The sequence below is a fragment of the Phacochoerus africanus genome, chromosome 5 (assembly GCF_016906955.1).
Source record: "Phacochoerus africanus isolate WHEZ1 chromosome 5, ROS_Pafr_v1, whole genome shotgun sequence".
NCBI classification, from domain to species: Eukaryota; Metazoa; Chordata; class Mammalia; order Artiodactyla; family Suidae; genus Phacochoerus; species Phacochoerus africanus.
The window spans coordinates 50700632-50714899 of NC_062548.1; the positions used below are offsets into that span (position 1 = coordinate 50700632).

Here is a 14268-nt window from a genome sequence, read left to right on the forward strand (position 1 = left end):
GTGGGGTGGCCTGGGCACCCCCATCCCCTGGATATCAGTCCTGAGGCAGTATTTCAGTTCTCGGGACACCCACCTGGCTGAGGTCCTAAAGATGAGACCACCCCAGCCTGCTGACTCTGGGCAGCCTGATGTCCAGAACTTGTGCAGTAATTTTCCAGATGGGCTGAGGCTCAAGGCCTGACTTCCCTGATAAGATTCCATAATTATCTCTTTTATAGGAATGTGGTTTATCAACAAGGTGCTCTTGCTCCAACCCACCCAAGGCAGGCAGCCAGCCATACAGGGTTGGGGGGGGAGGTAGGGAAGGCAGGCTCTCTGGCTCCAGCACTGCCCAGAGATAAGGGGATGCCCCTAGCCCTGGTCCCACAGGCTGGGCCAGCCGGAACCACCAACTGTGGACTTACTGTGATTGCTGTTGACTTCTCAACAGTTTGCCTTTGACCTTTGGGAGACTGTTTCTGGAGAGCCTGGCAGGGGGCTCGGTGTTCAAGAGAAGGTCACTGGACCTTCAGCAACATCTTCTGAAGTCAACTGGGAAGCAGCTGTCCCTTCTCTGTCAACACGACCACAGTCTCGGCCCATTGGGACTGGAAGGGGCCCACAGAGCAGCTCATCCTGGTTTTCTGTTTTCTCTCTCTTTTTAGGGCTGCACTTGCAGCATGTGGAAGTTCCCAGGCTAGGAGCTGAATCAGAGCTGCAGCTGCCGGCCTATACCACAGCCACAACAACACGGGATCCAAGCCACGTCTGCAACCTATACCACAACTCACGGCAACACCAGATCCTTAACCCCCTGATTGAGGCCAGGGGTGAAACCTGAATCCTCATCGATACTAGTCGGGTTTGTTACTGCTAAGCCACAATGGGAACTCCCTGTTTTCCTGTTTTACTCATGGGGACACCAGAGCCCAGGGAGGGTAAAGGAGGACAAATTAACACCAGGGGCAGAACTCTAGCTTCCCCCATCCTTCCCCCTACCTCAGCCAAACTTCTCAGCCCAGGTAACAGCACCACTGTCCCCAGCAACTCCAGGGCTATGCATGGAGCACATCTACCTTGTTAAACCCAGTTCAGAGTAGTCAGTGGTCAGCCCTTGATCTGGGGCCTTGGGAAGGCCTTAACCTGGAGGTCAAGGTCCAGGGTACCTGTAAGCCTCCAAACTAACTTTTAGGGCTTATCATCTAAAGTTGGGTTCACAGATCCACCTTGTTAGAAAAGCAGAATCCAAAGGTTCCACTGTGGCTCACTGGGTTAAGAACACAGTGTGTTCTCTCTGAGGATGCAGGTTCCATCCCGGACCTCACTCAGTGGGTTAAGGATCTGGCATTGCAGTGAGCTGTGGTGTAGGTCGCAGATGCAGCTCAGATCAGGTATTTCTGTGGCTGTGGCCTCAGCTGCACCTCCAATTTGACCCCTCAACCGGGAACTTCCATGAAAAGCAGAATCCCAGATGCCCCTTTTAAATCAATCTGCATCTTAATAAGGTGCCCGGAGGTAGGTTCCCATGCATGTGGCAACGCGAGAAGTGCTAGGTTAGAGCTAGTGATTAGGGCCACTCTCCTGTCACCAGCCTCAGTTTCTCTAAGGGAAACTCTCTGACCTCTTTGCCATGACCTCCTGCGGGACGCTGCGATTCTGGGAAGAGGACTTCCAGCTCCAGCTAGGCTGGGGAGCAGTCTACCCCTCTCCCATTTTGTCTGCTTGGTCCTCCTCCTCTACCAGAGACCCAGGCTTGGGGAAGCGTCCCAGATCCTGGGATGCAGCTAATTCAATTCGATCCCCTTCAGCAACAGTGTGGCTCCTGTGTGCTGGGGTCAATTGCAGTGAATCCCTACACTGGACATTAGAATCCTCTGGGGTGCTTTTAGAAAATACTGATGCTGGCCCCACCCCAGGCCACTGGGATCTCTGGGGGCAGGGGGCAGAGGTCTGGGGGCAATTGAGGTCTCTGGGGGCAGGTCTGGGTACAGGTACTTATGATAATGCCCCAGCAGTGATAATGCAAATCTGGGTTGAGAACAATGGCTCAGAAGGAAGAGAGAAGTCTACCGCCAGATCCTTTGCAGGCCATCTGCTCAGTCCCCACTTCCTCCAGGACAGCCAGCTGCAGCAGGCCTGTTGCAAGGCAGAAGTCATCAGGAAATTCCCTGGATATTGTAACCCGTGATTGCAGCCTCTAATTAATCATCAACACTGTAATATGATCCTGGTTTGACAAGGGGACCTGCTGAATCTTTGGAAACCTGTCCACTTGGCCTTCTCCAGACCCAGGGACCTGTGCCCAAGGACCCCAGGCTGATGGGGGCCCAGATCTGCTCCCAGGCTGGTAAGTGGGAGCCCCGAGGTTGGTCCCTGGGCCAGGAATGCCAGAAGCGGGCAGGGGAGTGGGGGGGGCTCTCTGTTCTGGCTGGGGTAGAAGTCTTGGGAGGTAGAGGTATGGTCAGTGTAAATACTGCTCAGACGGACTTTCTGATACAGGCTGGGCTGCCCTTGGCTGTGAGCTATTGTGGATGCAATGAGGTAGTGAGCTTCCTGTCCTTGCAAGGATCCAACAGAAGCCAAATGGCTCTGGTCCAGAATCCCCAAAGTGATGCGATGGCCCACATGACCCATTTACCTTCAGATCCTTTTGTGCAGGGAGAAGACTGGCTGCGGTGGGAAAGAGGGTAGAGTTTCGGGGGCCTGGTGGAAAACAAGGGGTCCCAGCCTCTTCCACATCAAGGTGTGGGACCTTGGGCAAGTCACTTCTCCTGAGGGCCTCAGTTTCCTTGTCCACAGGCTGGGGGCCAGTGCAACCCACCCAGCCCATTGCAGAGCTGCCAGAAGCACAAACCACAAGGTCGCTAGGCGCCATGGTTCTCTAGGAGCCTCACCTGAAGCCACCACGTTCTGTTAGCGTGTGGGGCAGGAAGTAGAGACCCTGGTCTTTTACCACCAGATCCAGATCACACATCCCTGGACCTGACTGCCTCTCAGGCAAAGGGAGCCTTGGCCTTTGGCCTGCTAGTGACCAAAGGCTCACAGGCCAGCAGCAGCTGGCACCTGCGCTGGGGGTGGGGACAGGGACAAGCCAGTAGCTGCCACCACTGCTACTGCTACGGCAACTGTGTTTAGATTCGGGACAATGGCAGTTCCATGAAGGAGGCAGCACAGGCTCGTAGGGCGAGGTGCTTGGCCCCAGCTCCCTCACTTCTGGCAGCACAACCACCTCCCGGAGCACAGTTTCCTCTGAGTGCTGCCGGGAGGGGTGGTGGGGAGGCTGTAAGGCACTTAGGTGCCTGGTGTCGGGGGAGGCTTCCTGGCTGTTGGGGGTGGGGTAGGAGTGATGACGATGATGAGGATGGGGGGGGCGGGGGTGACCGTCAGTCACTTAGATTCCAAGATCCTTGCTGCAAAGATTTCCTGCTTGGAATCCACCTGTCCAGAGGATGGACACCCAAAAGGCCACGACTTGTGTTCTCGGCTCTCCAGCAGCCCAGGGGGTCCTTGCGGTCAAGCCCAGGGGACAGCGGGGGAGCGAGGGGGCGGGCAGAGTAATGAGGAGGGTCCTCCATGGGCAACTCCGCTCATGGAGCCTCAGGGTCCTGCCTAGAAATGGGGCTGATGAGAACAGCCACCTGTGGGCCTGAGGCGCTAGCTCAGGCACCTGGGTGCTTGGAACCCCCTGCCTAGCCAGCTGGGGACAGGCTTCCTTGGAGAGCCTCACCTGGCCGGTGCCCTCCTCTGACTCTCCAGGCAGGAGCAGGGTGGGCCGGGTGACCCGGGTCAGACAATGGGAGGAGCCCTGAGGGCCGGCCTTGTGGAAGGAGCTGCCCCGAGCCAGCTCCAAACCAGAGCCTGGTGCAAAGCAGAGGGAGGGCCTCAGAGGCGGCCGCAGTCCTGCAGGCTCTCTGCGAGCTGGCAGGACAAGTGTGGGTGTCCAGGTTGGGTGTTGGTGCCGTTCAGCCTCGGCCTTGTGCAGTGAGCAACCAATACAGCATCTGGGAGAAGTGCCCCTGGGTGGCTGCTGAGGGGCTGCCCTGGTAGCAGGTGGAGCCTGAGCGTGCAGCTGCCCTGGGTCTTCACATCCTGCCCGGCAGTTGGGTCCTCTCAGCCTCCCTCCTCTAACTGGTGACCTGAGAACCTGGCTCCCATGGGCTTCTGGGAAGCTCCTGGGACAGGAAAGGGGAGCTTCACAGAGGGTCAAATTCCTGCCCAGGACTAAGTCCTTTTCTCTTGGGGTCACCAGGCCTCAGGCTGAGGGACTCATGCACCTACCAAGGCCACTCCTCCCACACTGCCTTCCTGTCATTCTCCCCTCCCCCCACCCCACCCCACCCCCACTGGCTTGCAGGGCCGTGGCAGGGTGGTGGCAGGGTCCAAGGTGGTGGTGTGGGGAGAGGCCAGGCCCCACCTCAGGGATGACCCAGCCAAGTGAGGGGGTGCCTCCACTCTCCAGGTGGGGTCATGGCTGATTACTATGTCAGGACCCCCCAGCCACCAACACCCCCCTCCCCCGCTCCCAGTGGGCACTTAACTTCTCACTTGCAGGATCTCCAGGCAATTCCTAGAGACTCTGGGCCTGGGCAGGCAGCCCTATGGTTCCCATCCTGGACAAGGGGACCAAACCCAGAGGGGCAGTGAGCTGCCTAGTCAGCAGCAGAGCAGGGCTGGAATCCAGCTTTTGGCCATGGCTGCCCTCCACAGAGTCTCCTGGCTGCCCAGGAATGCCATGGATGCAAGGACTGGTCAAGGTGATGCTAGGACCCTCAACTGTGGCTTCCTGTCACCATCTATGCCTACTCTGGGCCTCCCCTTTACCAGTGCACAGCCTAGACGGGTGGTGGGCAGACCTTTGGGTGGGGGCAGGGCACTGGGGAAGGTGCCAGGGCAGGGGCAGGGGTGAGGGTGAGGGAAGGGCGAGCTTGGATAGCAGGGCTCTGTGAGGTGGGCTCAGAGGTTCCCCAAAGCTAGGGTGAGTGCTTGTCTCCTACACCTCAGGTGGGAGAAACATCTAGGCTTCTCTTGGGCCTGTGAAGTTCAGGGATGGACTCACTGTGACCCTAAGGGTGTCCCTCAGGCTGACCAGATTGGACCTCCCCTCCTTGTGCCTTGCAGGTACGTGGGGTCAGAGAAGAGGGTCAAGGGAAGCTGAGATCTGAGAGGGGAGGGGGACTTGCTCCTCTGGCCTGGGGTCTGGCTGAAGTTCTTGTTTTCCCCATTTTGTTTGTTTGTTTGTTGACTTTTCTAGGGCTGCTCCCACAGCATATGGAGGTTCTCAGGCTAGGGGTCTAATCAGAGCTGTAGCTGCTGGCCTTCACCAAAGTTCAAGGCAACACTGGATCCTTAACTCGCTGAGCAAGGCCAGGGATCGAACCCGCAACCTCATGGTTCCTAGTTGGATTCGTTAACCACTGAGCCACGACGGGAATTCCTTGTTTTCTCCATTTTTAAAAACTGAAGGAGGAGTTGCTGCTGTGGCTCAGTGAATTCTGAACCCCACTAGTATTCATGAGGTTTGGGTTCAATCCCTGACCTCACTCAGTGGGTTAAAGATCCTGAATTACCATGACTGTCTTGTAGGCCTCAGGTGCAACTCCTATTCCACCCCTAGACTGGGAACTTCCACATACTACAGGTGTGGCTGTTAAAAAAAAAAAAAAAAAAAAGAGAAGTTAGCTGATTTACGATGTTTTCATTGAATTCACCTCTTTTTATTTTCACCCTTCCCCCTCCAACCCAGAAAGAGCAGGGTGGGGAGGAGGGAGAGTGGAGAGAGAGGGCCTGGGGAGCCGATTAAGTGCAGTGCTGCGGCAGGAAGCCCCCCTCCCCCCCCCAGCTTCCTCCAGTCCTCTGGGGCAAAAGGAAGGGCAGCCCAGCAAGGAACTTTCCCCTCCTGGCTGCCAAGTGGAGTCAGGTCAGAAGTTCCCTGATTTCAAAGCCTGCCAAGGTCTTGGCTGGGCCCAGCCCGCGATTCTGAGGGCTGACTGGTACCTCCCTCCCCCCGACAACCAGGTTGGGCATTGCCAGGCCCCTTCTCTCCCAGGACAAAGAAGTCACCTTCACTGGGGGCCTTCACATGGGGTGTTGGTTCTCTGTGGGAAAATCAGAAAGTCACATAAGCAAAGAGGAAAACACATAATGCTGGGACCTATCCTCCCCAGACAGCCACAAACAGCATGTCAGCCTATTTCCTTTCAGGCTGTTTCTAGATACAGATAAGATATACATGTATGTAATAAACACATAAAGATATGTGTCAACCCCAGGATCCTATCTGTTTACTATTTTAAAAACTGCTCTATTTAACAGCAATAATAACTGTTGCCAAAACTCGACCTCTGCCACCAGTGCCGAATAGAAATGCAGAGACAGAATTCTGGGCGAAGAAGAAAAAGATAGCTTTTATTGCTTTGCCAGGCAAAGGAGGCCACAGCAGGCTAGTAATACCTTAAAGACTGTGCCCTCCATTGGAAAGAATTGCAGGGCATTTTATAGTAAAAAGGAGAAAAATAGGTTTTCAGGCAGGAATCAGGATTAGGGCAGACATGCATTCTTCTTTCTTTGGGGGAGTCTTAGTCACCAAAGCTGGTGTCAGGAGCTCTCAGCATGATCATGACGGTGGTCTGCTGGGTTATTGCCTAGAATAACAGTACTTGGGAAAAGTGCATATTGATCAGAGATTAGAACAAACTAGGAAAGTCCTGAAAAACATCATATTCTAATAATAATCTTTAACCCACAGGCGATTGTGCTCAGAGTGCCTAATCTTTAGCTTACCGGTGAATGTGTTTAGGGTCACTTAAGCCAGGGAGAAGGACAAGGAAGGACACTAAGCTGTTCAGGTTTAAAGTGTTCATTTCCAAAAGAAGCATATGGAATATATTATTTCTCTTAGGTGTATAAAATGCCTATTCATTATGCGTATTCCTTCAGTGGGAACCAGGATCCTGCTGGAGGGCTGTGCTAATGTTTCTCCCGGGTTTCTCCCTCATCTTTGCATCCCCTTCCCTCCTTGATCAGCAACTGTCTGAACCTATCCCTGTGGACTCAGGGAAGGCCATGGAGGCTGAATGAGGGCCATTTGCTAAAACCAAGAAATGGGGACATAGAAAGGCTTTTGTGCCTAGCAGCCCAACAGGGGCCTGTTTGGTATATAATCATGACTAGGTAAGGGCATAGCCATCAGTTAGTTTAATTTTTCCAACATCCCTACAGGAGGGGAACTGAAGCTTGGGGAAATTCATGGAGGGAATTCAGATCCCGCACAGGCAAAGCAGGTTCCTCACTGGTTCTAAAAAAGTCTGGGGGTGGAGGGGGATTCCCTGGGGAAAGAGCGGGAACAGGGGCTTCCGCATGCAATTGTTGGTGGAAATGCCCCTCCCCTCTGGAGGGAGAGGGTTGAGGTGGGTGCTTGGGGATGGAGCCTGGCCCCCGCTGACGCCACCCCAACTCCCGCAGATGCCGAGGCTCCGCGAGAGGCTCTCCGTTTCCACGCCACGGCCATGGGCGCGCAGGTGCGTCTGGATGTGCAGCGACGCACCGCGCGCAGGCGAGCCACATTCCACGACGGCATCGTGTTCAGCCAGCGGCCGGTGCGGCGTGGGGAGCGCGTGGCGCTGCGCGTGCTGTGTCACGAGCGCGGCTGGTTTGGCGGCCTCCGCGTGGGCTTCACGCGCCTAGATCCTGCCCGCCTGTCCGCGCCCAGCCTGCCGCCCTTCGTGTGCCCGGACCTGGAACAGCAGAGTCCGACGTGGGCGGCGATGCTGCCCAATGGCTGCGCACTCGCGGGAGACGTAGTGCACTTCTGGGTGAACTGCCAAGGCCGGCTCTTCGCCCAGGTCAACGCCGGGCCCCGGCTCCTGCTGCGTAAAGGCGTGCTCATGGACGCCCCGCTCTGGGCCGTGATGGACGTGTACGGGACCACCAAGGCCATTGAGCTTCTGGATGAGGCCATGGGTAGGGACCCAGGCACCGCCCCTGGGAGCGGGAGCGCGTGGAGGCTCGGGTGCTGCTTCAGCCGCATCCACAGCTGCTGGGAGAACCGTTCTTTCATTCATCTCAAGTCAGTTTTCCAGCAGCCCCTGACAGGGTATTGAAGGTGGGCGCTGAGGACGAGGCCTAGGAGGGACAAGTCATAGGGAGAGCAACCTTGTCTCTGAAGAATGATAGGAAGACATGCTCCGTACCACAGCTGTCTGTGAGAGGGCTGACCCTGTTCACAAAGGAAGAAATTTGGGGGCTGGCCTTGCAGTCTAAGTAGGAGTTTCCAGCAGACACGGGTGGCAACAAAAAGAGCAGAAGTGTGAGGATTAGGGGAGAGTGGGAAGGCAGCCTTGCGGGCACAGGAGGAGATGTTCAGGCACTGAGTGGAGAAACAAGGACCACTTGAAAGGAGAGTGGATTTCAGGGAAGCGAGGAAGCGCAGGAAAACTCATAAAGAGAAATTTTGGAAGGCCCCTTGTGGCCCAGCGGGTTAAGGATCTGGTGCTGCCGCAGCTGTGGTGCAGATTCAGTCCCTGGCCCCTGGGAACTTCCACCTGCTGCCAGTGTGCCACCCCCGCCCCCCAAGAAAGATCCTTAAAAGAAATTTTGGTATACCTGGGCTGGTGCTCCATGGGCAAGCACACACGTTTCATTCCCCCCAGCGTGTTTGTTTTTTAAATTGCTTGTCCCAGCTGCTGGGGCTTCACCCCTGGAGCACCTGATTTGGTAGGTCTGGAGTGGGGCCCAAGCACCTGTTTTCCCCACCTCTGGGGGGGTTTAAGCACATCTGGGTTGGGGTCTGTGACTAATGCTGAAGGTCTCCACTCGAGCAGCTGGCAGAGAAGGGTGGATTAGGAAGAGGAATCTGCAGCTCCACAAATTTTCTGCCTGTTAAACTGGGGAAGGGGGACGGGAGCAGGACAGGGTTGTCCAGCTGGGAGCTCCTGCTCTGCCACCCAGGAAAGACAGGGGATGGACCTTTTGCTTTAGGGCAGGGGTTAGGGGTTGGGGATGAGAGCCCCCTGGCTTTGATTTTCTGGGGCCCTGACTTCCCTGTCTGCCTTAGATCCTACAGCCAGCGCCTTCCCCACGACCATGCCATGGATCCTCAGTGATGAAACTCTGCCCGAACCCAAAGGTGAGTGGCTCCCCAAGCACCAGGGACTCCCCAGGACTCCAGCCTCAGCCCTGGGAACTCAGATAAGTCTTTCCAGAGCCCATCAAGTCTGTAACAGGCATTAGGCCAAAAAAGATTTGGCTCAGCCACTGGAAACCTAAAAGTGATTTAACAGCTCTGCCTTCTAGAACACCAGCTAACTTCACAAGTTACAAGGGCACATTCATGAATAGATTATTATTTTGTCCTTGCTTTAAAAAAGGAATCCATGTTCATAGTAAAAGCTTTGCCAAATAAATACATATTAAGGGATGAAGAAGGAAGTAAAACCAAAACCTCCCATTACCATTTAGGTGGATTTCCTCCCAGTGTTTGATGTCATATATATATGTGTGTGTGTGTGTGTGTGTGTGTGTGTGTGTGTGTATGGGAAACTGTACTTGTTTTCCTTCCTTCTAAATTGAATTTCATAAAATATATGTATGTACCGTATGGTCTTCTTCCCAATTTTTTTCATTTGATCACATTGTGAGCATTTTCTCAAGAGGTCATATTCTTGAAAACCAACAGAATAGCTCTCTCTCTGTCCTGTGGTTATATCATGAGTGGGCTGTCACCCCTTGCCCGCAAATGTCCCTGACCTATGTTGTCCCCTTTCCCATCCACAGCAAGAGAGGATTGTGCCATCTGCTTCCACCAGGCTGCCAACACCTGCCTTGTGCCCTGCGGCCACACACACTTCTGCAGCTCCTGTGCCTTGCGGGTCTTCAGAGACACGGCCAAATGCCCCCTGTGTCGCTGGGAGATCAAGGCGGTGGCCCCGGCTTGGGGCCTCCCACTCTGGGCCCTGGAGACAGCCTCCCAGTGTAGGTGACAGAGTGGGCCTAGGTCTAAGCTGGGCCCCTGCTGAGGGAAGAGGTGCAACTCCCCCCCGCTTTCTGGAAAAGTCAGAAAAGCTGGGCAGTGACAGACACAGTGAGAGAGGGGAGCAGGGCTGTGACAGCCTCTCCCCACCTCAGCAGGTCTGGCCCAGTGGAGCCAGGAGGTGCCGCTTTCTGCCCACACCAAACTATCTCCTTGGTGGGTACCTGGCTGGAGAAAGTGGCTCAGCAGTGAGCCAGGGGGCTTCTGGCCCCTTTGCTTACTTTCATGCACATGTCGTTTGTGCATGCCAAGACTTCTGGCTGGCCTCCTGCTTCAGCCGCCATGGACCTAACAATCTCTGGGTACATTTAAGTCCCAGGGGTCACAAGAACCCACACGTGTCAGTGAGAAGGGCCTTTGTGAGGGGATGGCCTGATCACTGGTTTTATGGCTGAGGAAGTTGGGGTAACTGCACATGTCAGATGAAAGCCCTGCCCACCCTGGGTTGTTGAAGAGCCTGGATCACATGCTGGGAGCATCTCAGCGGGGTTTTTTTTCATTGGAGTATGGTTGATGTATAATAGCATGCGAGTGACAGATGTACAATATCACAGTTTTTAAAGGTTACACTGCATTTATCATTATAAAATACTGGTTATATTCACCTCATCATACAGTATATCTGACAGTTTATTTGATACTTAGTAGTTATACGTCCTAATCCCCTAGCCCTAAATTGCCCTTGCCATTCCCTCTCCGCAGTGGTAATCACCAGTGTGCTCTCTACATCTGTGAGTCTCTTACTTTGTTATTATATTCACTGATTTGTTGTACTTTTTAGATTCCATGTATAAATGATATCATACAGTATTGTTCTTTCTCTGACTTATTTCACCTAGCCTAGTGACCTCCAAGTCCATCCATGATGCTGCATATGGCAAAATATCATTCTTCGTGTATGTGTGTGTGCGTGCATGTGTGTGTGTGTGTGTGTGCTCTTTTTAGGGCCACTCTCGCAGCTTATGGAGGTTCCCAGGCTAGGGGTCAAATCAGAGCTGTAGCTGCTCGCCTACATCACAGCCACAGCCACGTGGGATCTGAGCTGTGTCTGTGACCTACATCACAGCTCACGGCGACGCCGGATCCCTAACCCCACTGAGCGAGGCCAGGGATCAAATCTGCATCCTCATGGATACTAGTCAGATTTGTTTCCACTGAGCCAGGATGAGAACGCCACCAGGCCCTGCTTTGTGGGGATGCTGCTGGTTAGCGGGGCCTCATCAGGAGGCAGCTGACTGCAGAACCGCAGGGGACCCCAGGGCTAGTGCTGACTCATTGGTGGGTAGAGTCAGGGTCCAGAAGACTCCTGGGCCATTGCCCACTGGCAGAGAAAGCCAGGTCCTGAGATTAGGGCTGGACTGCTGGCAGACAGAGCCAGGTCCTTGCGGTGCTGGCGTCGGATTCCTGGTGGGGGTGGGGGTGGTTCCTGATACAGTCGGGTACAAGGTACTGGGTATCCCAAAGCTTGGCTGCTGGTGGGTAGGGCTGGGGCCTAGCTGATCCCAGGTCTGGCCTTCTGTGGGCAGACTGCATCCACAGGCTTTGGGAGTCCGGTATTCTTGGCCTCTGGTGCCTGCCGCCAGTAGGTGAGGCTGGTCTAGAGGCTAGAGCAGGTTTCCTGGAGGGCTAAGCCAGGGTCTACCCAGTGGTGGGCAGAGTTGGTTCTTGGCCCTCTGGTGGGCAGGACTATGTCTAGGAGCGTATCTAGAGCCAGCTGTGGGCTCAGGAGGTCTTTAGCTGTCTCCCCGCTCAGTTGGTCGCTTGACCTGTGGTGTCTCAGCACTGGTCCCTATGAGGTGTTGGGGGGGCCAGTGTTGAGAGCAGCCATAGAATGTTCTCCAAATAGCTGCCACCAGTGTCTGTATCCCCTGGGTGAGCTACAGCTGCTCCCTGCCTCCCACCCTTTGGGGAGACTCTCCAAGACCAGCAGGTGGGTCTGGTCCAGGCTCCTGTCAGATTACTGGTTCTGCCCCAGGTCCTGATGGGTTGGGGCTTTTGTGTGCACCCCCTAAGAGTGAAGATTCTATTTCCACCAGTCCTTTGGGGCTCCTGAAAATAAGTCCCGCTGGCCTTGAAAGCCAAATGCTCTGGGGGCTCACACTCATGGTGCAGGACCCCCAGGCTGGGGAGCCCAACATGGAGCTCAGAACTCTAACTGCTACGGGAGGACCTCTGCGGTATAATTATTCTCCAGTCTATAGGTTGCCCACCCAGGGGTTTGGAGCTTATTTATATCATGAGCCCACTCTTCCTATTCATCTCATGTGGTTCCTTCTTTATGTCCTTAGTTTTAGAAGATCTTTCCTGGTAGGTGCAGTCTTTTTCATCTATGGTTGTTTTGCAGATAATTTTGATTTTTGTGCTCGCAAGAGGAGATGAGCTCAGGGTCTTTCTACTCGGTCATCTTGGTCCCTCGCCACCTGGGCTTCCACATGAAAGCTGGGTCACTTTCATGAGTCCTCTGTAAAAGGGGATCAGCAGTCCTTCCTTGCAGGGCGCTTGTGAGATTGTGCATCTGAAGATGATTCAACACCTGAGAGTGCACTGTGGTCATTGTGCTTGTTTCTGAGATAGCAAAATAAAGTTTGTCTTTTATAGATGATTTTGGAATGAGTATGTCCACTTTGCGACTGTCAGTGGGAGTGTGTGGTGCTGGGGGCTGGTCAGGATGCAGGGGCATTAGGATGTGCCTTCCTATCCTCCACGGACACATCTTGGGCTTCCACTGGACTCGGTGGGGCCTGAGCACTCAGGCCGTGGACTCTATTTTGCTGAGCCTATGAAGGGGATGGTGCTACATTCCCAGCCCTGAAGTCACAATCAGGCTCTGCCCTTGCCACCCTTGACTTGCGGCACTTCTTGTAGACTCTGGCTCCTGCGTGAAGGGAGGAGTTGACCTGGGGACCCCCTCCCCGCAAGCAGGTGTTTGTGACAGGGAAGAGGGGTTAAGGATAAGCTGTACTAGTTACTTTGCTGTTGTTCTTGCTTTGTGATAGGTGGTGGTGGTGGGGTGGCTAAAAGGGAGTTTGAACCTATTGTGCTCAAAATTGTAATGATGGTGACCTTGAGGGACTGCCTCCCTGCCTGTGCTCTGGCAGCCAGAGGGTCAGGCCTTTGGATTTGGTGACCCTGGAGTAGTTTTCACTCTGGAGTAGGATCCTCCCTTTGCCACCCCTGAGTGTTCTCACCTTGGTCATGTGATTTGACTTCTGCGAACCTCAGTTTCCTCATCTGTAAAGTGGAAATAAGATACTTTTCTTTGCTGGTAAGTTGTGAGAATAATAAGTATGAATGAAATGTGTAGCTTAGAGGAAGTACTGAAAATGTGGTTTCTCCCTTTCCCTGGAAAAGGTATCATCTCCCAGGGGAAGCAGCCAAGAAACCACTGGGCTGGGCACATCAGGGGTCTGGGGTGAGTCCTGGCAGCCCCATTGACTTTTACTGAGGGCTCCCACATCACCCCAGTATTTTGGAATGATTCCTATGGCTCCTGAAACAATATTTTTTCATCTTTTAAGTATCTTCAAAACGAAACCCAGATACCTCCAGGGTGAGGACAGCCTGATCTTATAAATGATCTCTAACCAGAGGAGGGGGGCCTTCTGGAATGTGGAGTAACGACACCTATAAATCCATTTCTCCATAAAAGCAGCAAAAATTTTTGGCAAGATTATAAAGCTCAACTTTTCCTGAACTCTGGATATTAACCAAAGGCGAACAACAATCTAAAGAGAAGTAGTTAAACCCTCTTTAAACCGGTTGTGGAGTCCATGATCAGGTTTGCCTTGCAGATCCCACAAGGTAATGTAAATGGAAAGCTCCTGGGCCTTGTAGCACAGTTACAGAGAGGAGGAGATCCCTCAGGGCTGACCCAAGAGCCCATGTATCAGACTGGGGGCTGTGCTCCCTGATGGGTTGAAGTTCTGTTATGTATGTCATATTATTCATTGTTTCTGATGCCGAAACCATGCTGTGAGACCATGATTCGACACTTTCATATATCTTACTCCATGTAAGACCACCAAAGTATGGGTATTATCTCTATGAGACACAAGGGTGCAGCCAAGAGCCACCTCACCCTCTGTATCCTTATCTTGTGTAAATCTTTTGAACTAGTTGTTTGTGAATGAAAAGTTCCCTTAAATTAAGACCAAGTCATTATTCTTATTCATCATAAAAGACAGATTATCTGCTCCTTGGTCTTACCTTCTGCTCAGGTAGAGTTGTATTAACATCAGACAAACTAGAATTTAAGGAAAAAA

At 53.5% G+C, this 14268-nt stretch overlaps 1 protein-coding gene across 1 annotated transcript; it reads left to right on the forward strand.

Moving 5' to 3' along the window:
* The first annotated feature begins 1956 nt into the window (after positions 1 to 1956).
* On the forward strand, positions 1957 to 10788 carry NEURL3 (neuralized E3 ubiquitin protein ligase 3). Its single transcript, XM_047779183.1, has 4 exons — positions 1957 to 2326; positions 7441 to 7938; positions 9032 to 9103; positions 9751 to 10788. The coding sequence occupies exons 1-4, from the start codon at positions 2299 to 2301 to the stop codon at positions 9954 to 9956; spliced, it is 804 nt and encodes a 267-aa protein (XP_047635139.1). The 5' UTR covers positions 1957 to 2298; the 3' UTR covers positions 9957 to 10788.
* The last annotated feature ends 3480 nt before the right edge of the window (positions 10789 to 14268 follow it).

What these genes read in the sequence shown, in the direction of transcription:
- NEURL3 (XM_047779183.1), top strand. Translation starts at nt 2,299, where the DNA reads ATGGGGGCCCAGATCTGCTCCCAGGCTG. An exon ending in CCAGATCTGCTCCCAGGCTG is followed by an intron (nt 2,327 to 7,440) that starts GTAAGTGGGAGC and finishes CAACTCCCGCAG; the next exon opens with ATGCCGAGGCTCCGCGAGAG. An exon ending in GCTTCTGGATGAGGCCATGG is followed by an intron (nt 7,939 to 9,031) that starts GTAGGGACCCAG and finishes TGTCTGCCTTAG; the next exon opens with ATCCTACAGCCAGCGCCTTC.